At 51.6% G+C, this 27,491-nt stretch overlaps 1 protein-coding gene across 6 annotated transcripts in view; it reads left to right on the top strand.

Annotated features, from left to right (window-relative positions):
• The window catches only part of ARHGAP45 (Rho GTPase activating protein 45), a 49,817-nt gene that overhangs the window by 4,585 nt on the left and 17,741 nt on the right, over positions 1-27,491 (top strand). For 4 of the 6 annotated variants that reach the window (XM_036769497.1, XM_036769482.1, XM_036769488.1 and 1 more), the window contains exons 2-16: positions 2,198-2,525; positions 13,962-14,105; positions 16,945-17,029; positions 17,595-17,667; positions 18,828-18,900; positions 19,521-19,658; positions 20,982-21,046; positions 21,225-21,335; positions 21,746-21,826; positions 22,337-22,540; positions 23,336-23,473; positions 24,986-25,176; positions 26,493-26,605; positions 26,749-26,835; positions 27,052-27,153. In XM_036769497.1, the coding sequence (XP_036625392.1) occupies positions 2,198-2,525; positions 13,962-14,105; positions 16,945-17,029; positions 17,595-17,667; positions 18,828-18,900; positions 19,521-19,658; positions 20,982-21,046; positions 21,225-21,335; positions 21,746-21,826; positions 22,337-22,540; positions 23,336-23,473; positions 24,986-25,176; positions 26,493-26,605; positions 26,749-26,835; positions 27,052-27,153 (1,933 nt within the window). The remainder of the gene's footprint in view (positions 1-2,197; positions 2,526-13,961; positions 14,106-16,944; positions 17,030-17,594; positions 17,668-18,827; positions 18,901-19,520; positions 19,659-20,981; positions 21,047-21,224; positions 21,336-21,745; positions 21,827-22,336; positions 22,541-23,335; positions 23,474-24,985; positions 25,177-26,492; positions 26,606-26,748; positions 26,836-27,051; positions 27,154-27,491) is intronic. The other 2 variants (XM_036769504.1, XM_036769479.1) reach the window with 2 other exon arrangements.

The following is a 27,491-nucleotide window of genomic DNA, read 5'->3' as shown; positions in this document are numbered from 1 at the left end:
GGAGAAACTGAAAGCAGGGAGGCCATTTCTGAGCTGATCCACTAAGGGGGTGGCCATCTACACAGAAGGAAGGGGGCAGATCTGAGAGGCGGAGGAGGAACAGATTGGACTTAGCCAGGGACTGGATGTGGGTGGTGAAGAATATTCCAGTATTTTGGAATATTGGAGGAGGGAGCTGGCAGGGCAGCTGGATGGTGTAGCGGATACAGCACCTGGCCTGGAGTCAGCAAAACTCCTCTTCCCGAGTTCAAATCCGGCCTCAGGCACTTACTAACCATGTGACCCTGGGCAAGTCACTTGACCCTGTTTGCCTCAGTTTCCTCATCTGTAAAATGAGCTGGAGAAGGAAATGGCGAATCATTCCAGTGTTTTTTGCCAAGAAAACCCCAAATGGGGTCGTGAAGCGGTTGATACAAAGAGCAGAGATGAGGAGGGAGGGCATTCCAGGGAGTGGTGGTGTTTTGTGAAGGAGGTGGGAGACAGCGGCACGAGATTAGGGGAAGAGCTTTAAGGTTTGCACATGTATATGTGCGCATATACATATGCGTGTGTATTGACTCCTTTGAGCCTCACAACAACCCTGTGAGAGAAAGAGATGCTATGATTGTGTCTACTTTGTTGTCACTGTTCAGTTACTACAGTCGTGTCTGACTCTTCACGACCCTTTTTTGGGAGTTTTCTTGGCAGATACTGGAGCGGTTTGCCATTTCCTTCTCCAGCTCATTTGACAGATAAGGAAACTGAGGCAGGCAGGGTTAAGTGACTTGCCCAGGGTCACATGGTTAGTAAGTGCCTGAGGCCGGATTTGAACTCAGGAAGATGAGTCTTCCTGATGCCAAGCCCAGTGCTCTATCTATTGCACCACCCGGCTGCCCATTTTATAGATAAAGAAGGTTGAGGGATGCTAAATAAATGACTTGTCCCAGGTCACACAGCTGTTAAATGTCTATTGTAGGATTCGAAATCAGATCTCCAATTCTAACACTATATCTGCCATGCCTAACTGCCTCTCAATGTCCCTTTTAAACTGTGCCAACCAGAGCTGGACAGGATGAAGGCAGATTACAGAGGCATTATCATCTCCTTACTCCTGGAAGGTACTAGCTTTTTTTTTTCCAGGCAGTTGGGGTTAAGTGACTTGTCCAGGGTCACATAGCCAGGAAATGTCAAGTGTCTGAGGCCAGATTTGAACTCAGGTCCTCCTGACTCTGGGGCTGGTGCTCTCTATTCACTAGGCCACTTAGCTGCCCCATGTTGCCTGATTTTTTTTGACTGCCACAAGACACAGCTGACCCACATTGAACTTGCAGCCCACTAAGATCCTGGGGATGTTTTCTAAACAAATGATTGTTTCACCCCACCTCCCTATCTTATACTTCTGCAATTGATTTTTTGAACCCAAGGGTGAGACCTGACATGTATTTATCCCCATTGAACTTTATCTCTGCTCAGGCCTGTCAAGATCTTTTTGGTTTCTGACGATCAGCCAGTGTCACCTATCAGTCCTATCTGCTGCTCTGATAAGCAAAACGTGGATGTCCTCATCCAAGCCTCTGATAAGCCAAACACAGATCCCTGGGGCGCTCCACTGGAGACGTCCTGCCCGGTTAACGCTGACCCATTAATGGCTTTCTGAGCAGAGCGGTCTGATCAGCTCTCTGTCTAATTGTATCACGTCTCTGCCTCTTCTCCACGAGAATAGTAGGGTGCTCTAATCAAACTCTCGGCTAAAAACCTATGTAAGGCTGATTCTTCTTTACAACATGACTAATGTGGAAATATATGTATAGCCTATATCAGATTGCATGCTGTCTTGGGGGAGGGGGAGGGAAAATTTAGAACTCAAAATCTTATAAAAGTGAATGCTGAAAACTAAAAATAAATGAATTAATTAATTTTTTAAAACCCTATGTAAGATTCTAGTCACATCATTCCCCCATCTACCTGTTACAAGATGAAATAAGGTTAGTCAGGCATGACTTGTTTCCAAGTTCTCCATGACCACCGCCTGCTTCTCTTTTCTAGATTTCTAGCTTATATAGCCCAAGCCTCTCATTTCACAGATGGGGAAAGTAAGAACACATAGCAAATTAAGGTCAGAAAAAAAAGACTAGAACCCAGGCTTCCTGGCTCCCCCAGCATCATCCTGTTCTCTTCACCTTCCCTCACCTCATGATGTCTCCTTTCTTCCCACCAGGAGCTGCCCAGGAAGGATACCACAGAGCTGTCATCTCATGCTGCTGGACCGGAGTCATCTCCTAGCGGGACCAAGTTAGGCTCAGGAGCTGTGGGTACTCTCAAGCGCCCAACTAGCCTGAGCCGCCATGCCAGTGCTGCCGGCTTCCCCCTCTCAGCCCCGAGCACCTGGACACTGGGCCGGGGTCATAAGAGCCCCATGACCAACAGCCCTGTGGAAGGCAGTGATGGGCTTTTTGTGGATGTCGAGGACATATCCCAGCTGCTGGCCCACGTGGCCCGATTTGCTGAGGCCTTGGAGAAGCTCAAAGACACGATCCTGAGAGACGGTGAGTGCCTTTCCCCCTTCGTTGATAGGGTTGCCAAGCCTTTTGTCTCCATGGACCCATGGGACACCTACCCTCAACCCCCTCCTCACCTGGCATCATAGGCCCCTGAGGACAACACTGGGGGGAATCAGAAGGCCCAGATTTATATTCCAACTCTGCCACTTACTTCTCATGACCCCCTATCACTTAAGCTCCGTAACCCCTATGAATACAGAACTTAGAAGGTCACACAGCTAGGAGGAACTTTAAAGCATAGATCTGAGCCTCAGTTTCATCATCTGTCAAACACAGTCAACTCAAATTAGGTCAACTCTGAGGACCCTTCCAGCTTGACATCTTACGATATAATGATCTGGGATCAATATGCCATCCTGCAGCATTGCTACGCTGTCCTGTTCCATGGCCTGGCCTTGATGCCAATGCACATAGCTGAACTCTGACCTACTCCCCTCCCTCCCCACCCGATTGCAGGCCTAGCCTGGCTATGACCAGGTCCTGCCAGGTGTGAGGCTTGGAAGAGGTATCTGACCCAGCCTGGGTTTATCCCTTATTCCAAGGTTGAGGTCAAGGCCACGCTCCCCAAAGATTGGGCACAACCATGTCATGAACCGTTAGGCACTTCTCCATCAAGGTTAGGCACTGGGTGCATGGGAGTCGAGGAGCTCAGGCTGTGAGTCCCAGGTCTGCCACACTCTGGGCTTTGTTTGGCCTCTATAAAACAAGCTGACTGAGTTAATAGAGTCTTGAAGGCTCCTTCCAGCCTTACCATTCCATTTTCTAAGGATCCTTCCAGGTTTGATGGTCTATGCTCGAAGGATCCTCCCACCTAGGACATTCTGGGTTCTAAAGACACTTTTGGCTATGATGTTCTATTTCAGAAAACCCTTCTTCCCCTTCTCCTTCGTCGCCCAGCTCTGACATCTATGCTCTAAGGTCCACCCCAGCTCTAACATTCCACGTTCTAAGGTTCATCTGGTATTCTCTGTTCTTTAGTCTCCCTAGCTTTAACAATCTCATAATATGATATTCTCTGTCCTATTCCCAACTTTGCCCCCCATTGGCCTGGGTGAACTGTTGAGGATTGTTTCTATTACCTCAGAACCAGCCTCCAGTTCCCTCTAGGAAGGTATGTAGCCACTGGGTATGAGGAGCTAGTATGACCTCCCCATTCTGTCACAGTGGAAAAGCCACGTGGGGAAGTGTTGGGTGAGGCTTAGGTTTAAGCTCTGGCTCCCCGTCCCTGGGGCCAGGATAAGTGAGCTTCCTGCCCCAGAGTTATTTTCATCTGCCTGTCTTCCTGTTTACCCATCAGGGCCTCAGAGCTGTCGGCGGGTAGGGCTGGGCCAGGGGCACCAAGATAAATGCTCCCAAGGCTGCCAGGTCCCTGCCCCAACTGCTCCAATGACTAGGGATAGAGCTGGGCCTCTATACACTGGGGGCAGATGGGAAGAGATGACTAAGGGAGTCTGTGTGGGGACCATAGCTCCACACTGGCCCTTTAAGGGGATGCCTGTACCAGAAGAGATAAAGGAAGCAGGGAGACATTCTTATCAAAGGTGGATATGACTTGTCTATGAATTGGAACTAAGCCTCCGCTGGTCCATTCTCTCCTCGCCCCCTATGAGTCATCCAGGGCACAGACTCAGGGACTGGGGGACAAGAGCCCTGATTCTAATCTAAACTTTGCTCCTAGCCTGATGTATGACCTGGAAAAAGTTAGACTAGAGAATCTCTACGGGTCCTGCCCAGCTCTGGCATCCTGTGTTCTAAGAGCCAGCCCCTACATTCTGGGTTCTAAGGGCCTCTCTCCTAGCTCTGACATTCTCTGTTCTGACTGCCTCTCCCCTAGCTCGGACATTCTGGGTTCTAAGCGCCCTCCCTGGCTCTGACATTCTCTGTTCTGTCTCTCCCTTAGCTCAGATATGCTGTGTTCTAAGGGTCCTCCTAGCTCAGACATTCTCTGTTCTGTCTTTCCCCTAGCTCAGACATGCTGTGTTCTAAGGGTCCTCCTAGCACTGACATTCTCTGCTCTGAATTCCTCTCCCCAAGCTCTGACATCCTGTATTCTAAGAACCCTCTCAGCACCTACATTCTGGGTTCTAAGGGCCTCTCTCCTAGCTCTGACACTCTCTGTTCTGACTGCCTCTCCCCTAGCTCGGACATTCTGGGTTTTAAGGGCCCTCCTTAGCTCTGACATTCTCTGTTCTGTCTCTCCCCTAGCTCAGACATTCTGTGTTCTAAGGGCCCTCCCAGCTCTGATATCCTGCATTCTAAAAGCCCTCCCAGCCCAGCCATTTCATGTTCTAAAGGCCCTTTGTTTTAAGGTCCATTCCAGTTCTGCCATTCCATGTCCTAAGGGCCCTCTTGGTCTGACTTTTACGATGGAAAAGATGAAGTCTCTGTTTTGGTGAGATGGGTGTATCAACTGATTATGGTCATGGTGTATAACATTCTGACTGCAAGGGAGGGAGGAGGTTGTGTCCCCCAAACTCCATGGAGTTTGGGATCCATGTACCCCTGTGCTAAGAGGAGGGTATCTGAGCCCCAAATGATTGCTTCACACCACTTTGTGAACCTTGAGGGGAGGACAGAAAGGAACTAAGGAGGAGGTCCTTGAGTGCCCAGAGGCTCAGAACCCCTCCCCCATCTGGACTTTTCCTTGGAAGAGAAGATCCAGGAGATCATATCCCAGCCCTGGGCAGGGGGGCGGGGGGAGGGTGTAGGAATTTTACCAGAAGAAATAATTTCCTAGGGAAACTCTTCCATCCCCCTTTACTTTTGCCTCAATGGCCCTTTCTCCTAGAGGTCCCCCTATGAACCCTGAAAGTTGGTTATTGGCCAGTGTGTAGGGAAGGAGGGAGAGGCCGTTTGCAAGATGGAGAAACTGAGGCCCAGAGTGGGGAGGGGACTCGGCCAAGGTCTCCCACTGAGTCAGCAGCAGAGCTGGGAGCTGAAGCCTTGACTGAGCGGATCACTTGTTCTTTCCAATGTACGAGTGTCTCCCCTGGGTGTTCCCAGGGGAGGATGTGTAGCCTCTTAATGGAATCTACTGTTATTTCCTGCCTCTAGCTAATAGACTTTCTTCCTGTCCTTCCTCACGTGCGTGAGTCCTCTGCCCTCCTCCCTTCCCTAACAAAAAAAAAAAAAATTCCTCTTCCTTCTTTAGGTTTCCATGGCCCTGAATTCCCCCTGAGTCATTGTAGAATGACCACAGCAACCCCCACCTCTCCTTAGCCCCAGCTCGGATAACCTTCAGCCTCTAGGAGGGTAGAGAGGCAAGAAGGGAGGAGGACCTGATCAGACTGGTCTGTTTCCTGGCTCCCTGAGGCAGGTGTGGGCTGGTAGGAAGGGTCCTTGAATCAGGCCCTCCATCTGCAAAAGTGGACTGAATAACGTTTTTGGTCCCTCTCAGGGCCTACCTTCTGTTATTTAAGATTCCTTCCAGTCCTGGGCCATTTTTTTTTTTTTTTTTGGCAATCAGGATTAAGTGACTTGCCCAGGGTCACACAGCTAGTAAGTGTCTGAGGCTGGATTTGAACTCAGGTCCTCCTGACTCCAGGGCTGGTGCTGTATCTGCTGTGCCACCCCACCCATACCTGTGCCATTTTAATAATAATTTTATGTAGAGCTCTTTAAGATCCACAGATGTTGGTTGACTTGGTCTTCACAATAACCCGATGGTAATAATTAATAATGATGGCAGCTAGCATTGATTTTAAGGTTTGTAAAATGCTTCATCAACATTTCATTCTATCCTCATCCCTACCCCAGGAGGTGGGCACTATCATTACCTCCATTTTCTAAATGAGGATACTGAGGCTGAGAGTGATCACCTGAGGCTCAGTTTGAACTCAGGTCTACAGGCCCATGATTCCATCTACTTCTTCACCTCCTTGACACAGGTCCTTCTAGCTCAGACACTACGTTCCAAGGTTCTGTTCCTTTCTGAGTTATATATTCTAAAGTCCTCCCCTGCTCAAACTTGCCAAGTTCTGTGTTCTAAGCTCCCTTCTGGCTCTGAAATTCTATCTTCTAAAGGCCTTTTATGTTTCTTCTCGTTCTAACCTTGTAATAAGGGGAATTTCTATAGTGTCTTGAGCTCCCCAACACCTCTGCTCTGCAGGGCAGGAATTTTTATCCTTGTTTCACAGATGAGAAAGTGAAAATTTGTCCATGGACACTGAGCTAGGAAGTGTAGAAACAGGAGTCTCCTTTCCCCTGACTTGCCTGCAGTCTGGTCCAGAGACTTTCCACGATCTCCTGCCCTATCTCAGCAGGGTAGGGTATACCCCACCCCCCACCTTGTAGCTGGTTTTGAGTGTCCCCAGGGGAAGTGATCAGAGTCCGGTGGACCTAGAACAGGTCCTGGTACATAGTATTTGTGGAATTGATTAGAGATAAACGGAGGAATTCCTCCCCAGCTTCATTTCCCTAGAAAAAAATTCCTTACTTGGTGACAATCCTTCTTGGAGATAAACCTCTGGCTCTATTCCTTTGGTCAAGGAGAGACAGATATGCACTCTGTCCCCAGGTCCGGAAACAAAGCCCTTCTGTCTTAAGAATACTGTCCGGAGCCTGGGTTCCTCTGATAGCCTTGGGGATCTCGGTCTCCTCTGAAAAAGGGAGGGGGCATCGGAAGTAAAAGGAGGATTTTTATGATCACAGATAAGCCACCTGCCTTCAACCTAGGCAAACAAAAACCACCCGCCACACCAAAAACTCACCACCAACTGACAAAACTTAAACACCTCCCCGGGTCTAATTTCAGCTTTCTTCTGGCTGGTGAGCTTACCTCCTTTTCCAAAGGTTTGTCTGTGTGATGACGAATTAATCATTAAAATGAGATCAATTCCATTCAACAAGGTTTGGCTAGGTGGCCCAGAGGATAGAGAGCTGAGCCTGGAGTTGGGAAGGCCTGAGTTCAAATCTAGCCTCAGACACTCATTAGCTGGGCAAGTCTTATTAATCCTTGTTTGCCTCAGTTTACCCCCTGTAAAAAATCCCTCCCAGGATCGTTGAGAGGATCAGAAGAGATACTTAAATCGTGAAGTACTTAGCCCATAGTAAATGCTACATAAATGTTAGCTACTGTTAATAATAATGTTATTACTGTGTGTGAGGAGGCTCTGGGCTAGGGACTGAGGATAAACAGATTCAGATTTTACTCTCAGGGACTTGTTGGAGGAAAAGACAAAGCCACAAGTCTCTCTGACATAAGAGAAAAGAATTTGGGGGTGGGGACGAGGTACTGTCTTGGACTAGGCCCTACAGGGTTTCTTCTCCCTGTGTGACCCGGGGCTCAGTTCCCTTATCTACTAATGGAAGGAGGGGGGTCAGACTCTTAGACCATCTTGAAGGCCTGTTCCAGCTCTAAATTCCATTGAGCTCACACACTCCCCCCAGGAAGGAAGGCTGTACCTGGGGGTAAGGGGAGGGGAAGAGGGGCTGACTTTAAAAAGGGGAGGCGGTCCATGGGTGGAGTTGGAGAGGGGGATGGGGAAATCTGAGCCTTGGAGCCGGAAGGGACCCTAGAGACTATCTAGTCCCACCTCAGAGACCCTTCCAACCCCAAGTGATTTGGGGCCAGTCACTTAACTTTCCTTCCTTCCAGCGTCCTCGAATGTAATATGGCGGTTGGGTTAGATTGGCCTCTGTGGGATCCTGGACAAATCGTTGAACCCCCGTCAACCTCAGTTTCCTCGTCTGTAAAATGGGGGTGATTATCACAGTCCCTCCCAAGATTTATAAAGTTGCTACATAAACGCTGTAGCTATTCTTAGGAGCGTGAGGATGACTCCACCAGCCCTGGAGCTAAGATGCTGGCTGCAAATGAGGAAACTGATCCAGAGAGGGTAACTGATTGTCTAAGGTCACACCGGTGCTGACTGGCTCCAACCCTGGCACTCTCTGGCACCTAAGGCTGCTACCCAAGGGGCTCCATTGCAGTCTTGGGGAAAGTTGGAGTAGCCGTGTGACCCCGGGCAAGTCACTTTCCCGCAAAGGGCCTTGGCTTCCATCCGTATAATGGGGGCCGGACCAGCCCACCCAGAGTGCCCTCCTTGCTAGAAAGCAGGAACCGGTGGCACGTTTCCCCTCCCCCACCGGCCAGGGTCTTCTCCCCCGCCCCCAGCCCGGGGCTCGCGGCCTTTGGAATGCGGGCTGTGCTGGGGGGGTGGGAAGCGAGAGGACGAGTCCATTGGGGTTGAGGAGGGGGGCCTAAGTCCACTTGGTCCGATTTGGCGGGGGTGGGCCCCCGAGCCCCGCGGACCAGGGCGAAGGTGGGAGTTCTGCCGATGCGCTTGGAGAGTCGGCGCGCACCCCCGCTCTCCGAGCCTCCCCGGCCCAGCACCCCGGCCACCCCGTGCGCCCCCGGCCCCCCAGACCTGGGTCACCTGTGGGGCGGGGCGGGGGTGTGGCCGCTCGCCGCCCCGCCCCCGCCCCATGTGAGCCGCTCGGGAGGCCGGACCGCGCTAGTTCTGGGGCCGCTCGCGCCCCCTCCCCGCTATCTCCCCTCGAGGGCGAGGGACCCCCGGCCGGCAGTGGCCATGTGCGTGTGCGGCCGCCTGCATCCCCAGCTGGACGGGGGCCGGCTTGGCTGCCCCGTGGGTGCTCCAGGTGAGAGGGCCGGGGGCTGGGAGCGGGGGGCCAGGGGCTACTGCCCTTCCTGCGCGCCGGCGCCCTTCCGGTCCTCTCCTGGGCCGGATGGCCCCGCCCCCCCCACCTGACCGGGTGGTGGACCTAAGGCCGGGGCCAGGTGTGCTGGGGTGCCCGCCCTCCCCCCGGGAGGGGGTCCTCCCTGGTGCCAGGTGTGGGGGGTTGCCCGCCCCCCCGGGAGGGGACCCTTCCTGGGACCAGGTGTGCGGCGGTGCCCGCCCCCCCGTCCTCCCTGGGGCCAGGTGTTCGGGGGTGCCAGCCCCCTGGGGAGGGGACCCTTCCTAGGACTAGGTGTGCTGGGGTGACCGCCCCGCGGGGAGGGGGTACTCCCTGGGGCCAGGTGTGCTGGGATGGCCGCCCCCCGGGGAGGGATCCTTCCTGCGGGGGTGCCTGCCCTCCCCTCGGGAGGGGGCCCCGGAGCTCAGAACCCCGAAAATCCCTTGCCTGCCGGCAGGAACCTTAGAACAGAGAACTCAGGATGCCAGAGCTGGAAGGCGCCTTAGAACCCGAGAAAGTGAGGTTTTTATAGGATGTATGTACAGCCCTTAGAAAATAGACCCTTAGACCTGAGAACGTAGGATGGCAGAACTGGGAGGAACCTAGAACATTTTTAAAAATTCTGAACTAATACCTCCCACCCTCCACCCAAAAGGAGTATTTCCATTTACATAGCACAGCACCCAAAAAGAGTGTTGTATATGAAATCTTGAGTCTCCCTTCGATACTGCTTGGCTTTTAAAAATAAATTCCATGCATTACTTTCAAAACTGTTTTGCTTCTCTGAACTTCCTTCCGAACTTCTCTGTCACACATTAAAAGAAAGTTTCGATGCACCTCCCCTCTTTGTAGCATCACTTTCTAATCCTGTCTCTCCCCTTTCCTCCCCCCATTTAAAAAAAAATACAAACAAAAGAAAATGGGGGAAAGGTCCTTCCACAAATAGCTAGTGGGGTCAAATCCGCACAATGGACCTTCCTGAATATGTAGGACTTCATGCACCTTTAGCCCAACACCTCTTTGTTAGGAGGAGGGTAGTGTGCTCCCTTTTAATCCTCCTGGAGATCAGGGTTCTTAAAGCTTTCAAAGTTGGTTTTCCTTTACAATGTTGTTATCATGGTATCGATTGTTCTCCTGTTACTGTTCACTTCACTGGTTGTCACTCCTCAGGCTTCTCTGAAATTGGCTCTTTCAGCATGCCTCACAGCACAATTATGTTCCATTATGTCCACAGACCCCAATTTGTTCCAGCCTTTCCTATGTAGCACTTAGAAGGAGGGCTTTAAACTTTAGAATTTGGGGTGAATGCTAGAAAGGACATAGCATCGTAAGATGGAGAAATCAGATTTAGAACTGGGCATTAAGTCCAATCCCCTCATTTTACTGATGAGAAAATTCAGGCATCCTGAGGTTAATTGGCTTGCCCATTGACATACACCTGGTACATGCCTTGAGGCCGGATTTAAAAGGTGGTCTTCTAGACTCCCAAATCCTTTGCCTCTTGGCCATGGTGACCTTAGAATATAGAATATCAGAGTTGGGAATTTAAAACATAAGATGTCAGCTTGGAGGGCCCATAAAATAATATTGGAGCTGGAAGGACCTTAGAACTTAACACTTAATGTCAGAGGTGGGAGGGACCTTAGAATGTTGAATATCAGATTGCTTGTCTCTTGGAAAAAAGGGAAGGGGAAGGAAGGAGAAAAATTTGGAACTCAAAATCTTATTAAAAAATGAATGTTGAAAACTATCTTTACATGTCATTGGAAATGTCATCTTGAAAGGCCCATAAAACAATGTTGGAGTAAGAAAGACCTTAGAACATAGGGTACTTAATGTCATAGGTGGGAGGAACCTTAGAACGTAAGATATCCGAGCTGAAAGGGACCTTAGAACATTGAATAATAGAGCTGAGAGGGACTTTAGAAAATATAATATGTCCAAATAGGAGGGATTGTACTTGATCTCCTTGGCCCCAGAGGACTGGAACATAGGCAATATTTGCAGGCAGGGAGATTTAGGGTCTGTTTGAGGAAAAACATGCCAAAAGTCAGAGAAAATCAAGATCAGAACTGGCTGTCCTCAGAAGGAGGCATTCCCCTTGCCTGGATGTTTTCCAGTTAAGGAGGGATGAGCATTTGTTGGAGAAATTGTAGAAGGGATTCGATTCTAAGACTTTCTTCTCACCGTGATTCTGTGATCTGGGGGATTGCTGCAGAGACATACCTATATCTCATCGAGCCATCTGACAGTCTTTTACATTATCTTTGTGGATGAGATAGAGAGATGTGGGCTGGGTGATAGTATCATTAGATGGGTTTGGAACTTGTTAAATGAAGATTAGTCCTTAATGGGTTTGATGTCACTTTATAAGGAAAATTCTAGTGAAGTACCCCGGATCCCTCTTCTACTGAACATTTTTATTGATGACTTGAATGCAGGCATAGATAGATGCTTATTTAATTTATAGATGACACAGAGTTTGGAGGGATAGATAATACAACTCAGACCCAAAAAGAATTAAGAAAATTAATATGGATAAATGTAAAGTCCTCCTTTTTGGATATGCGTTCAAAAAATCAGTGGCACAAGTAAAAGGTGGAGAAAAAATTTAAAAAAAAAGATCTAAGGGTCAATATGAGTCAATGGTGTGACTCCCTGAAGAAAATCCAGTATAGAAACGGACGATGAGTAATCCTGAAATTCCCTGCCCTCGACAGATCACGTCTAGAGCGTTTGTGTGTGTTCTGTTCTGGGCAGTACCATTTTTGTAATGACTTCCAGTGGTGACCATGTCGGTGGGAGTACTTAAACTGTATTCCAGGTGATCTGTTGGAATAACTCTGAAGAAGACACACTTTGATGAAGAGTATTCACATACAAGGTGTCCTGAAAGTTTTAGTGTTTATTAAACACCCTGTATTTGAAGGGTTGTCCAATGGAAGAGGAATTCAATGTACTCCGTTTGACCCCAGAAGGCAGAAGAGTTGGGGTGGGGCTGGGGTTAGGGGGAAAGTTTAGGAGAGGGGAGAGTTGCTTAGAGGAAAATTTTTGGCTCAAAGGAAGGAACATTTGTTTTAAGAATTAGAGCTGTCCAAAAAGTGAATGTGTTTCCTAAGAAGGTAATGAGTTCCTAGTTCCTTCAGGGGGAGGTTGAATGACCGCTTGTTGGGGATATCATTACTGTTTAGATAAGGGCTGTATTATTTCAGGGATTCTTAACCTTTTTTTGTGATCTAGACCCCTTTGATAGTGAGTCTGGTAAAGCCCATGGACCCCTTCTCAGAGTCATGCTATTAAATGCAGAAAATTAAATACATCGGATTACAAAGGAAATCAATGATAATTATCAAAATAGAATTATCACAGTGTTTTTTATAAGTTCGTGGACCCCAGGTAAGGAATCCCTGGACTAGATGACCCCTGAAGTCCCTTACAACTCTGAGATTCTGTGATTCTTTGACTCTAGAACACAAAGTTTCCAAGCTGGGGGTTGGTGGAGGGGGTACTGAGGCGGGCCATGGCCCAGACCATACCCAGGTGTTAGAGTTGAAAACACTGTTGGGATCATGATTCCGACAGGCTCATTTTGCAGGGAAGGGAAGGGACACCCCCAGAGAAGGGTGGACTTGCCTCTGACGGCACAAGAAGTTGTCGGCAGATTGGGAGCTAGAACTAGTGACGTGAGAGGCTGTGTTGCAAAAGGGCTAGACACCCAATCCAGAGACCTGGGTTCAAATGCCATCCTAGTCAGTTACTAGCTTTGTGACTACATCCTTTCAGTCCTCGGAGCCTCTAAATAAAACATGGGCTGTTGTGAAGGAAGTGCTTTGTAACCCTCACCTCACTATAGAAATGCCTGTTGTCATTAGAAGCCAGGCCTTCTGAATCTCAGGCTGGCCGGGCTCTTTCCGTCATTCTTGATTTTCCATATGGAATGAACGTAGGAGCCTCCGGCCTCTAGCTTCTTTCCCTCTTGTGCCATCTTGATTCTGTACTTTTCCACTCCACCGGACCAGAGGAGGATGGGGGAAGGGCTTTGCCTGCCCAAAGAGGCAGGGGTCCAGCAACGTAACAAGACCCACAGCCTTTATATCCAAACATCTCCCCCCATTCCCTCCCCTTGCCCTTTGTAGTATAGTGGGAAGAGGATTGGACCGGGAGTCAGCAGAGACCTGGGTCCTAGTCCTTCTAACACTGGCAAGGCGTGTGATCAGAGGCAAGCTCTCCAAGCCTCAGCTCCTCATCTGTAAACTAGGGATAAGAATATCTGTGGAACCCACCACATGGGAGATGTTGTGAAGATCCAATTTTCTCTCTGTCTGTCTATATATCTGTCTATCTGTCTGTCTATCTATCCATCCATCTACTAGGTGGCATGGTGAATAGACTGCCAGGTCTGGAGTCAAGAAAATTCATATTTCTGAGTTCAAATCTAGCCTCAGACACTTAATAGTTGTGTGAGTCACTCTACCCTGTTTGCCTCAGTTTCCTCATTGGTCAAATAAGCTGGAGAAGGAAATGGAAAGCCATTCCTGTATCTTTGCCAAGAAAACCCCAAATGGGGTCACAGAGTCGGACACGACTAAAAATAACTGAAATATATGTACACACGTGTTATTGACCTCTCATGGCCTGGGCTTTGACCATGGGGTGACCCTGCATCTGAACCAGGCATGCGTGTTAGTATTGCCCATAATGTGGGGGATTCTGCCGTGTACTCCACCTGACCTCCACCTCCTCTGGGTGCCCCCCTGTATCACTGATGTTTCTGGATGATTTCAGAGCAACTGGATGCTCGGAGACCGTTGGCCCACGAGTGCCTGGGTGAAGTCCTGAGGGTCCTTCGACAGGTCATCAGCAAGTATCCCCTGCTCAATACTCTAGAGACCCTCACAGCTGCTGGGACCCTCATCTCTAAGGTCAAAGGTGAGATGGGAGGTGAAGAGGAGGGGAGGTGTTGGGGAAGAGCTTTTCTCAGTGACCTTTCAGGCCCAAGGGCTGGCATCTGGCCACCTGAGCCAGGCTTCACCAGGTTGAGGATGGGCATAAAGTAGGAAGAGAATAATTTGGGACTGGGTGACTTAAGGCCCAGAGCCTCTTTCTTTGGCAGTGCCATAGACCTTAGGTGACAACAACTGACATTTATTAAACACCTACTGTCTACATGTTGCATTCAGCATTGAGAGAGATGAAAAACATGGACCCCAGTCCCTGCCCTCATGGAGTTTAGGGTCCAGTAGAGCACTAAGACACCAACACAGACAATAGTCATACAGACATTGGAACTCTGGGAGCCCCAAGGAAGAAGGGTGTTTTTGAGCAGAGGAGGCTTTTGAAGACAGATTGGAATTTGGCAGAGATATCGGGAAGGGGGATAGTCATTCCATGAACACAGACATAGAGTGAGTCAAGGCACGGGGGCCAGCGGGTGCAGTGTACTGAACATGCAGGGACAGAGTTTAGCTGTAACGATCAGTGGTTAGAGAGGAGGAGTAAGACGTGGGTCTGGAGAAGTAGGGTGGCAGCAGGCTGCGAAAGGCCTTGAATAACCAGCAAAAGAGATTGAACTTTAACCAAGAAGCAACAGGAAGGGACAGGATCCTGAGCAGGGGAGTGATGAGACTCCGCTTGGGTGGGAAGACCCATTAGGAATTGACACTTCAGGTGGGTGGTGCTGGGGGCATGGCTGATGGCACTGAGGGATACAGAGGAAGGGCCAGAGGCCAGATGTGCTCGGTAGATAGGCAGAGGAGAGGCAAAGCTCGCCCTCAGGTTATAGGCAAAGGAGAAGGTGAGTGGCTATAGATGCCACAGACAAAGGGGAGGGACGATGGGCTTGGTTTTGAATCTGTTGAGTTGAAGGTGCCAGGAGGCCTTCCATTGTAAGGTTGGCAGCTGGAGGTACAGGTCTGGAGCTCCAAAGAGGAGTCAGGGACTGGGGATCATCTGCATTCAGGTGGTAGTTAATGCCATGGCAGTAGGTGAGATCGCCAAGGAGTAGTGGAAAGAGAGAAAAGAGTGGGTATGGGACGTGAGGAATGCCTGAGCTGAGGGGCTGGAGAGAGACTGAGGACCCCCTGAAAGGCCAGGACACTTGTAAAGCTGAGGGAAGAGAGGAGATCCAGAAGGATGCGCTGCTCTGCAGTGTCAAAAGTGAGAGAAACATCCTGGAAGGTGGGGGCTAACACGGACCCTTGAATTTGGTCACTGAGTGGTCATTGGTGACCGTGGAGGAAGCAGCTCCCACAGAATGGTAGCATTTGCCAGGAGTCGGGAGGACAGTGAGGATCTGCAGTCGTGAAAGGCAGGTAACTTTGGGAAAGCCTCACCATGATAATGTTGGGGAAGGGAGGAGAAGAACTGGCTGGTCCAAAAAGATGTTTAAGGACTGGTTAGGAGACCCAGCCTGTTTGTAGGTAGATGGGAATGAGTCAGCAGGTGGGGAGAAAGTGAAGGTACATGACCAGGAGTGACCATTACAGGAACTGAAGGTGGGGGTTGAGGGGGCAGGGTCAGAGGCCCTGGTAACTGGAGGAGTGTGGGAGCTCGGGTCAAAGAATGAATGAATGATGATACCGAGGTCAGAAACGGGAGAAATTGAAGATACAGACTGCAGAGGAAGCAGGGTCTAAAGCAAGAAAACAAACCTCGGAGAGCGTGTGGGCTTGGTGTTGGAGGTGCTGCTGGGACGTGTTTGTGGGCATCCAGATGCCCACAAAGCCGAGGGTTCATCCCTGAGCAGGGGCCGTGTATCACGTCCCCCAAGGCTGGACTTTGTGTTTCCCAGCAGACTGACCAAGGGCAGCAGTGGGTGGGTGGGTGAGTGGGGAGGGGAGGGATGCCTTCTTGGGGTACAAGCTGAGCCTTCAGGGTCATTGCCCCTCAGTGGTGAGGATTGGTCTGGGAAGAGCGCCCAAGAATTCTGGAAGTCTGGAAGGGAGTCCAGGGGGAAGCCTTTCCCCTCAGGCCCTGCCCAGGGGCCACGTCTAGGCCTAGCTGCACTGCCATGGCAGGACCAACTTCCTGTGTCTGTAACTGTTCCTGTAGGAAGAGCCTCTGTCATAGGGGGAGCCAGACCATGGGGAGAACTGTTTGTCTTTGGTGGTGAGGGGTGGGCTGCCATTTTTTCTGGTCAGGGCAGCTAGGTGATGCAGTAGATAAAGCTTTGGGCCTGGACTCTTCCTGAGTCCAAATCTGGCCTCAGACCCTTTCTAGCTGTGTGACCCTGGGCAAGTCACTTGACCCTGTTTGCCTCAGTTTCCTCATCTGTCAGGTGATCTGGAGAAGGAAATGACAAACCGCTCCAGTATCTCTGCCAAGAGAACCCCAAATGGGGTCACAAAGAGTCAGACTAGACTGAAATGACTGAACAACAAAGTGGTTTTTGGGGTTTGTTCAGGGAGACAGGAGGGAAGAAGACCTCTGAGAAGGAGAGTTCTGGTTGGTCCCTGCCTTGGGAGCCTCAGTTATCCTCGTGGGTCACCTGGGGATTGAGTCCTGGGATCCAATGTTAAACTGACATGGCCGGGGCAGGGCGGGGGGGGGGTAGCTCTTCCTCTGGGGCTTTGGGGTGATCGGGCCAGCCCCACTTAGAGGTTTCCACCTCTCCAGGAATGTGCTTCGGCCAGTCGTGGGGGACCAAGGACTTCTTCCTTGCTTGTCCTATGGGGTTACCTGTGGCCCCAGATGTCTTATAACAGTAGCTTTAAACTGTGACTTTGAGGGGATCCTGGGAGATGGTTCTCACTCCTCTCCCCACCCCCAGGGTTCCATTACGAGTCAAACAATGAGTCTGACAAGCGTGAGTTGGAGAAAGCCCTGGAGACCATTGCTGTGTCTTTCAGCAGCACGTGAGTACTGGCCTGTGGCCCTCAGGGCCTCCCCGCCCCAGGTAGAGGGAGAAGGGCATCTAGGGGAATCCCCTCCTTCTCCTCCTCCTGAGGCTCCAGAGCTCTGGTCCCTCCACGGAGCAGGGATCGCTCTCTGGCTCAGTGTCAGGAGGCCCCTCTTCTGTTGCTGACCTCGCTCTGGCCGTGGGTCACATAGAAGGGCGATAGGCTTTGTGCATCCGGGTTTTGCCACTCCCTGTGCCCAGGAAGCAAATTGCTTTCTTCTTGGGCCTCAGTTTCCCTTTTTATAAAATGACAGGGGTGGGAGCGACCAGTGGGATCCCTTCTAGCTAAAAATCTCTGCCCCTGTTGTCAGTCCCTTCCTTCCTCTGGGCTCTCTGTTTCCTCATCTATAACATGAGATAATAAAGCCCATCTTACATGCCCGCTATGGGGATCAAACAAGGCTGTGGATCTCCAAGCACCGTGCAATTCTATGAGCTTCTTACTGGCCCTGTGGAGGTTGTGCCTACCTCCTCAGCACTGTCATCCTCCTCACCGGCTCTCTTACCCTCTCTGTGTCCAGTGTGTCTGAGTTCCTCATGGGTGAGGTGGACATCAGCACCCTTCTCTCGGTGCCTCCCAGTGACCAGAACCAGGTAAGTGGGCCCAGCCCTTCACTTTCTTGTCAGAGGGTTCTAGATCTTGCAGGACCCTGGATCAGTCGTGGCTGGGGGGTCCAGAAACCTCAGTACTAGGCCTTCGTTGTCCTGGATTTCCCGCTACATGCCCTCAGGCAAGTTCCCCCTCCATTCTCTGGGCCTCAGTTTCCTGCTCTGTCATTTAGGCTAACACACACCTGCCAGGCACTGCTTCCTAGAAGCAGTAGGAAATCCTAAGAAACCTGACTTCCCTCTTTATAACTGGGAGGGACATTAGCACGTAGAATATTGGTGCTAGAAGGCCTTGTAATGTAGACTGGAGCATGTAGCCTTTCAAAGGCCCATTAGCAAAGAGCAGCCTGGTATGGTGCGAAGAATAATGGACCTGGAGTCAGGAGAAACCTGGGTTCAAATCCCGCTATTGCCCTTTGCCAGGTTTGTGACCCAAGACAAGGCATTTCACCTTGAGCCTTATTCCTCATCTGTAAGATACTTGTGATACCTGCCTCACAGGAAGGTGTTAAGGACATTAACATAGTACTGTGAACAATAGTGCCAGAGTGCGGCAGGCCGTCGAGACACTGCGTGTCAGAGCCAGAAACTACCTTAGAACATAGGATGTCAGCTATAAAAACATGGAAGCTCAGAACATAGAATGTCAAAGCTAAGACCTGTAGAACAGAGAATGCCAGAGCTAGACAGGGAACCTTAGAACAGAGAATGTTAGCACTAGGAGGAATCTTGGAACAGAGACTGTTAAGAGTTGGGAGGGACCTTAGAACATGGAATGTCAGCACTGTAAAGGGAACCTTAGAACACAAAATATCAAAGCTGACGCCTTTAGAACAGAGAGTGCCAGAGCTGGAAAGAGAACCGAACAGAGAATATCAGAGCTGAGAAAATAAGAGAGAAGCGACTTAGCCAAGGTCACGTATCTTGAACCCAGGGCCAGTCAGCCTTCCAGACCTAGGCTCTTCCTTTAAACCTGATTGTCTCCCACAGGTATTTCACAGATCTATCAAGGTCACACACACATACTTGAAAGTACTGGACAGGGAGGGTTCCTGGTTCCTGGTGGCCTTCCGGTGTGGGTAGTTTAGGCTTGCTTTGCATTGCGTTGTGGAGCTATCTAACCTGTTCTCTCTTTCTTTCCTAAGTCCATGGAAAACCTTTGTGGGGGCCTCTCAGGGCAATGTGCGGATAGCATGTCACCTGGCACAGAACCTTATGGTAAGCTGGCCTGCTACATCTGGGGTATCTGGGCCCATTTGCTGGGGAGGATCCTGTCCTGGCTGGGCAGCTTGGCCCTGGTGCATTGCTCCTGGCTGGTGCTGGGAAGCCTGGGCAGAGTGGGCCGGTAGCTGTGGGGAGCTGGGTGGAGATCTCTGTTGGGCAGGTGTGGCCTTTGGTGATGCCTTCACTCTTGAAGCCTCCAGCTGAAGTAACACAGTGCTCAGCATTGAGGGAAGGGCGGTCTCTCCCTGGTGGCTGAATCTTGTTCCCAGCATAAGCCAGCATCTTGTGGGGGCAGAGCCCCAGACTTGGCACTTGATGGGGTTCTGGCTGGAATAGAATGCCCAGCCCTTAGCCCCAGGGAGTACATGGTCTGAGGAACTGACACCAGCCCCTGCTCTCTGGAATAGGTCATCAGAACTCAGGTCATTCTGGGAAGGGGAATGTGGCCTTTGAAGGCAAGGCAGTCCCACTGCCTGAAGAAAGACACAGCTCTTTCCAGAGTTCTCTCTCTAGCAGATCCCAGAATGTCTCTGAGGAGAACAGTTTGGGAGCTGGGAGAGGTTGGGAGGAACTCATGGGGGAGGCTTCCTCAAAACCTGGTCTCCTGGGGGTAGGCTGCCTGTCAGCGGACGACGTGGACATGGTGCTGCAGCGTTGTGAGGGGGGTGTGGATGTGGCCTTGCAGTACGCCAAGAACATTGCCAAGTATATGAAAGATCTCATCAACTACCTGGAGAAACGGACAACGCTCGGTGAGACGCAGTGAGAGCTGGATTCCTGTGTGCATGGGATCTCTCCAGGAGGAGATAAGAGAAAGAGCAGGCAGAGACTAAGACATGAGTGAAGGAAATGTGAGAGCTAGGAAGAACCCAAGAAGGTCAGAGCTGGGAGGGCCCTTAGGACACAGGATGGCAGAGCTGGGAGGGCCCTTAGAACACAGGATGGCAGAGCTGGGAGGGCCCTTAGAACACAGGATGGCAGAGCTGGGAGGGTCCTTAGAACACAGGATGGCAGAGCTGGGAGGGCCCTTAGAACACAGGATGGCAGAGCTGGGAGGGTCCTTAGAACACAGGATGGCAGAGCTGGGAGGGCCCTTAGAACACAGGATGGCAGAGCTTGGAGGGCCCTTAGAACACAGGATGTCAGAGCTGGGAGGGCCCTGAGAACACAGGATGTCAGAGCTGGGAGGGCTCTTAGAATACAGGATGGCAGAGCTGGGATGGCCCTTAGAACATGGGATGGCAGAGCTGGGAGGGCCCTTAGAACACAGGATGTCAGAGCTGGGAGGGCCCTTAGAACACAGGATGGCAGAGCTGGGATGGCCCTTAGAACATGGGATGGCAGAGCTGGGGGAGGGTGCTTTAGAGATAGTTTAGTCCATTTCCCTTATTTACAGTTGAAGAAACTGAGTAGTGCCATAGAGGTTGTGACTTGGCCAAGGTTCCAGAGTGTGTTACTAGCAGGGACCTCAGTCCAGGCTTCTACATTATACCACACCCAGAAATTAGAGTGTAAGACAAGATGGTGCCTTCTTAGGTGGGTTGGGCTCTAAGACGCCTCAGGAAAGGAAGCTCTCCCTGGTGGTTAGGGAAGTCGCCTTGGAGGAGGGGGGTCAGACAGGCCCTTGGAGGAAGGTGGGATGTGGAGGATGGAGCGAGGACAGAGGTCCTCCATTGGGGTAGGGGCTCAGGATGCTAAAGTGAGTGACACTCATACTTCGAGGAAGAGAACGCTGTGGCCTAGTGGACAGAGCACTACATTTGGCATCAGGAGCCTCTGCTACTTTGACTGCCTCTGTGACCATGAGCCAGTTCACCTAACCTTTCCTGCCTTAGTGTTCTCCTGAAAAATGAGGGTGTTTGACCAGTGATCTTTAGAATTCCTTCCAGCTCTGAATCCCAAGTCCTGTGCACCCATGTCTGAGAGCTCTTCCCAAGTGACTTTGGAAGTGAAATCCAGAGAAGGAGGATTCCCCAGCCCTTAGGCCACGGGGTGGGCCCAGGCTTTCCTCTGCTCCTGTGGGTCAGCTTCAGGTGCTGAGGACTGACAGGTCCCCCTCCTCTCCCCTTGCCTAGAGATGGAGTTTGCCAAAGGTCTGCAGAAGATTGTCAACAGTTGCAGACAGACCATCACCCAAGAGGTGGGCAGATGCTCCCGCTGCCCCCCCACCCAGAACAAAGGATGGGGGTGGGGCCTTTGCTAGAGAGCTGCAAGGGGAGGGGGAGGGGGCTGGCTGTGTGGGTGCGATGCACTGGATGGGAGTGGGGGGTGTTAAGAAAGGGGCCTCCTGGGTTTGACCGGGTCCCTTCTTTCTGCAGCCCCACATGCCCTTCCTGTCCATCTATTCCCTGGCCCTAGAACAGGACATGGAGTTTAGCCATGGGATGCTGCAGGTGGTGGCTACCCTGCAGAACCAGACCTTAATGCAGGTGGGAGCCTCCCCAGCCCCTCTTCCATCCCTCTTCCTTTCCCCATCCCCTTCTCCATCCCTCTTCCTTTCCCCATCCCCTTCTCCTGAAGCCTTGGACAGAAGAATCAGTGACTTTGACTTTTGAACTGAACCTAGGGATTTCTGCCCAGTATGGGAGTGGGTTTGGGAGGGGGACAATTATCTTCACTATGTTAGGTGTCACCTCCGTGGAGCCTTTCCTGTAGCTCTCCTCATTGGGGGCGCCAGGTGTCTTTGGGGATAAATGATGGCATTGAATGGGGAGGTGTGGGGGGCAGGCTTACCTGAGGCCTTAGCTCGTGGTGGCTGGCTACAGGGTCCCCCTGATGCTAGGCCTGGGGTCTGGGTCCCCCCTCCACCACCCCCTACACATGTCTCCTTCCTCCCTAGCCCCTGACTCTTCGGCGTCTAGAGCACGAAAAGAAAAGGAAGGAGATCAAGGACCAGTGGCATCGGGCGCAGAGGAAGCTGGTAGGGAAGAATCTCTGAGCCTTGTCCAGGAGGCCATAGATGAGAGCGTGTTAGGACCTCCCAGGGGCCTGGGGGGCCACTCAGTCGAACCTCCCCCTTTCTTACAGATAGGGAGGATGAGGCTCATAGAAGGGGAGGGATTTGTTCAAAGCCACTCATTGAATCAGTGGCAGAGTCAGGAATATAGCCCGGGTCTCCCAGCTGCCGTTCAGAATGCTTTCATCACCCTACACAGCACGGGGAAGCCAGTTTTGTGTCGGAACATGATCTGGAGGTGTTCACACAGGCTAGGAGCTCAGCGAAGGGTGACCCAGGTTACCTCGGAGGCTTCTGCCACTTCTGAGATTTTAGGGAGTCTTAAATTGTACTGCTGTCCGCTTTTTGCTCAGGCCCAGGCAGCCTCATGTCTCCTCCCTCTGAGAGGCTGACAGAAGAGGGTCCACTCCCTCCTGCCCAGGAGTCTGGCCTGGGACCCACTTCCCCCTTCAGCTCTCTTCCCTCCCTCCTCAGCAAGAAGCAGAGACCAACCTTCGAAAGGCGAAGCAGAGTTACATGCAGCGCTGTGAAGACTACGAGAAGGCCAAGTACTTGACCGTAAAGGCCGAGGAGGAGCAGGGTGGTGGCGGTGGGGCTGGTGCAGGCGGTGGGACCAGTAGCGCTGCCACAAAAGCCCTGGACAAAAAGAGGCGGCTGGAGGAAGAGGCCAAGAACAAGGTGAGGAGATGCTGGCTGGGCTGGCTGGCCGGGGCTAGAAAAGTAGAAGGACAGGAATAAGGGAAGGGAGCTCTTGGTGCCCCTCCCCCTTCAAGCCACTAGAGAGCTGGAGGAACCAGGAGGGTTGAGCCTGGGGAAGAGAAGACTTGGGGGGAAGCAGGGCTGGGGCAGGAATGTGGATCCTAAGAGGTAGAGCCGGAAGGGGTCAGAGTATTGGACAGATGAGGAGGCTGACCCTGCAGGGTAAAACTGGGAGCTTCTCGTGCAAGTCTCAGGGATTCAGCAGTCTATCAACAAGCTAAGTTGACTCAGTGTGTGCCAGGTTCCAGGCATTGTGCTGGTTCCTGCCTCAGAAGCTTGTGTGATCCTGGGTTTCCCCTTAATAATAATGATAATGACACACATTTTATAGTGCTTGGCTGAGTTGTTAGAGGGATGGACTGGACATCCATGTGGTTTCCCAGCCCGGGTTGGAACCCTACCAGCCACGCTTCTGTCTTTGAGAGGCACCATGGCAGAGTGGATAGCAGAAGTCAGCAAGAACAGGGTTCGAATCTCACCTTGGACCTGGGCAGATCACTGAGCCTCTCTGGGCCCCAGCTTCCTCCTCTTTAAAATGAGGGGCTTGACACCCAAGGTTCCTTTCAACTCTAAATCAGTCTCTCCCTGGGAAAAGTTAGGGACGAGTGTGCCTAGCGAAGCCCTAGAAAGGGCTTCTCTTAGGGGCAGGCAGTGTTTAGGTCCCCTGTAGGTGTCCCCACTCATTGGGTCACGCATCTCCCTGCGCTGCCCCAGGCGGAAGAGGCCATGGCCACATACCGCACCTGCATCGCCGATGCCAAGACGCAGAAGCAGGAGCTGGAGGATGTGAAGGTGAATGCTTTGCGCCAGATCCAAGAAGTTATAAAGCAGAGTGACCAAACCATCAAGTCGGTGAGTCCCGCCAGGTGCTGCCTGGGCCCCTCCTGGGGTGGGGGAGCGTGGCAGCATGGCAGCCGAGAGTGACTTGGGGTCCCGGCTCATGGGGACGAAGGAAGGAGGCGGGCACTGGGGGAGGGGGCCTGGGCCAGGCCAGGCCAGGCCTGGGGTGGTCTTGAGGGCAGCTGAGCATGTAGAGCCAGATGGTGCAGCTGAGGAGGAAGAGGTCACCAGGCACGGGGGGAGGGGAGGCTCCTCATGCAGGGGCTGAGGGGAGAGTGGAGCTCAGGGAATAGCTGAGAGTTCAGTCTGGCTAGAGCATTGAGTGTGGAGGGCAGTCATGGTAAAATACAGCTAAAAAGGCCATTGGGAGGCAGATGGAGAAGGGCTTCAGATGCCAAGCAAAGAAGTTTCCATTTTGTTTCACAGCAACAGGGAGCTCCTGGTGCTTGTGGGGCAGGGGAATGACTGATCAGATGGCTCCCTTTGGGTCAGTCCCATTGGCTGGGTGGGGGATGGGTGGGAGAAGGGAGGTGATTAGGAGGCTGTTGTGATAGTCCAGGTGGACTGGGCAGGGCCAGGGTTGTGAGAGGAACTGGAGGTCAAAGTGGCCTCACTTGGCTGCCTCTGTGGGAGGGGAGGGGAGGGCCACTGGTACCTGCACCAGGATCGGGAGGGTGGTGTCCACTGTCTGCAGGAATGCCTCGGCTGGGCGCCGGCAGACTGAGGAGGGTCCTGGGGCATTGGGCTTTGACCGTCGCTGGTAAAACATCCCTGGAGGTTCTTAGCAGACAGCTGGAGATGCAGGCCTGGGGTTCAGGGAAGAGATTAAGGTTGAATCAAGAACTCCTCTACATTATTTGTGGTCATTGAACCTTTGGGAAAGTATAAAGGGGGCTGAGGACACAGGCACAAGTCACACAAAGGCCAGGAGATGGGAAGACATTGGGAGGCCAAAGGGAGGCCCTGGCTCCCATTGGAAAGATTCAGGTGGTCTGTGATGCTCAAGGGGGATGTATTTGGTGATCCATTAGTGTTGGTGCTTGCGTGCGTACGTGTGTGTGTGTGTGTGTGTGTGTGTGTGTGTGTGTATGCATGTGTGTGAATGTGTCTCTGGTCTCTCCATCTTTTGAGTCTCTGAGCATCTCTGGGTTTCTGTGTGTCTGTGTGTCTATCAGAGCATCCCTATTGTTAAAGCTTCCTGAGGATGGGGCCGTCTTTGCTTCTGTTTCTGTGTCTCCCATGCTTTTTAATGTTTGGTCTTCCTGTCCCCAGCTAAGCCCTACCACAGTGCTTGGCACCTAGAGGCTTAATAAATAATTAGGCATGTAATGAAGGATTGACTGTTTCTGGGTGCCTGGGCGTGTACCGTTTATGCATCTCCCCATGGCTCTCTGGTCCCTGTGTCTGTTCTCACTTTCTGTCTGGGCATGGCCTTTGTGGGGAACAGGACTTATACAAGGGGCTTCCTGAGCCCAGGCACCCAAAGCCACCTTCCTAACTTCTCCCCATCTCTGGACCCCACAGGCCACCATCTCCTACTACCAGACCATGCACATGCAGACGGCCCCACTCCCTGTCTACTTCCAGACCATGTGTGAGAGCAGCAAGCTCTATGACCCTGGACAACAGTATGCCTCCCACGTGCGGCAGCTTCAGCGGGACGTGGAGCCGGACACTCAGTACGACTTTGAGCCCTATGTGTCCCACAACACCTGGTACGGCCTGAGTTGCAGCCCAAGCGGGCCTGCAGTTTGGGTCTCCCCCGCTCCTCACGTTTACGGGACCAGGCACTGCTTGGGAAACCGGGGGTCTCCTGATGACGGCCATCCAGCTCTGGTTCATGACACAGGCCTTGCGTTTGACGTGGCTTCTGATTTCTAGGTCTAGGCTGGGGAAGGAGCGTCTGCTAAAATATTCCCAACACTCCCTGCAGTAGCAGAAAGCTGGAAGTAGCTTGTGTGCCTTGCCGTTTCTGAACAGATGGTGGTGCAGGGCTGTAGTCTTTATCTCCCATAATGTAGCTTGCCAGCCAGCATTTCTATAGTGCTTTATTAGTTCATTTGATCCTCAAAAAACATTCAGAGGGAGATGGTTATTCTCTACCTTTTACAGATGAGGAAACTGAGGTTGAGAGAGGTTTTGAGTAGCTTGTTAGTCCCGGGTCACACCACTAGTAAGGCAGGATTCACACTCAGGTCTTCCTGACTCCAGTTCTGGCATCTATCTGCTATGCCACCCAGCCGCCATAGAGCAGAGTCTGGGGACGGCCGGGCTGTGAGTGTCCCATCTGGCTCCTGGCAGAGGTGAGGGACGCCCAGGAGAGCAGAGTAGGCTCTCGCCACTGGATTTGGTTTTTTAGTAAATGTTAAATAAACACGATGGTAAATTTGGAGGCATTTGGAATCCCTGTGTCTGCCCCTTTCTGCCCACCTTGAGATCGCCCTGTCCTAAGCCCAAGATGGTTCCTAAACTGGCCTCTGCCCCCTTCCTCCCAGTAATCAGTTATTTAGGTGAAGGCCTCTTAACCCCTTGTGGGTGTTCTGGACCCTTTTAGCAGTCTGGTGAAGACTGTGGACCTCTTCTCATATTAATATTTTTAAATGCAGAAAGTAAAATCTATAGGATTACACTGGAAATCTGTTATATTGAAATACAGGCATCTACAGATATAAAGTGAATTATAATTCTATATATGTGTTTGTGTGTAGATGTCTATGTTATACAGATTCCACTGAGCTAATGTGATCATTGGGCGTTTTCTTGGGCAGGCTACTTACCTTCTCTTGGCCTCAATTTATCTCATCTATAAAATGGAAAGGGGAGAAGGGACTGGACTGGATGGTCTCAGAGATCCCTCCCGGCTCAGCCATGTTCTAAGCTCCCTTCCAGTCCCAACGTTCTAGATTCTGAGGTCTTTTTCAGCCCTGACATACTTGGTTCCATGTTCCAAAGTCATTTCCAGCTCTGATTGTTTCTAAGTCTGAGCCTCCCTACCCTGCTGAGTGTCACCCCTCTTATGTTCTCTGTTTAGGTCGCCCTTAGTACGGGGGCGGAAGTCCAGCTTCACTGCTAATGATGTGAGCGGTGGGACGGAGGGTAGCGGAGGGGGCTCTGATGGCGGGGCGGTACCTAAAGATCGTCGAGGTGAGTTTGGAACTCCAAGCCATTGGTCAGACATGAGGATACCTCTGGGGGCCAGACAGATGCGGTTACATGGTTGAAGGTGGCTGGTGGGGGTAGAGTTATTTGTTGACCCACAGACCCTTATGGACTTGGCTCCTTTCCAGGTGGACGGGGCCACCAAGTCCATAAGTCATGGCCCACCCCCACAGCAGACTCCGATAGCAGCTTGGACCCCAGCGCCGCCGGTGCAGGTAAGAGAAGTTTCTGAGAACTTTTCTTGTCCCTCTTCCTTCTTGAAAGGACATTGGGGTGTAGGATGGAGTCTTATCCATCACGTGTTTTGAAGTTCCTTGAACCTGTCAAATGTTGTTTATTTCCCGGGGCCAGTCTCCTGGAGTCCCAAGATGGTGTCTCTAGGCCCAGGCCACATGGATAATGTGAACTGATGGGGGGGTGGGGTTTCCTAGCAGGGGACTTCCAGAAGATTGAGAGGACCTCCTCCAGTGGCACCATGTCTTCCAATGAGGAATTAGCCGAAAAGGAGGGTGACTCAAACACATTTGAACAGAGTATGTGGGGGCCCTACCTCCCTTCCCCCAGAGAGCAGAACAGGGGGTGGGGTAACTGAGTGAGGGGATGGCGGAGGCAGGGGGATGTGTTTGGGACAGGGATTTCATGCCATCACTTAATTCTGTGCCCCCGGGGAGATGAACAGGGTCTCAGAGCCAAACCCCCAGAGAGGGGCACGGCCAAAGCGGACGGGTATGTCAAGCCTCTCCTCCAGTGCCTGCTCCCCGGCTCTCTCTCCTCTGAGCCCCAGACTGAGCAGATGTCACTGAGGCCATCTTGAGGTGGTGTCTGAGGTGCTGGTGATCCTGTTCCAGGTGCACTTCAACGGATGGGCTTA

Source organism: Trichosurus vulpecula, chromosome 1 (assembly GCF_011100635.1).
Source record: "Trichosurus vulpecula isolate mTriVul1 chromosome 1, mTriVul1.pri, whole genome shotgun sequence".
In the NCBI taxonomy this organism is placed as follows: Eukaryota; Metazoa; Chordata; class Mammalia; order Diprotodontia; family Phalangeridae; genus Trichosurus; species Trichosurus vulpecula.
Note: the sequence above shows the minus strand (reverse complement) of the source record. Positions and strands in the feature narration are given on the sequence as shown.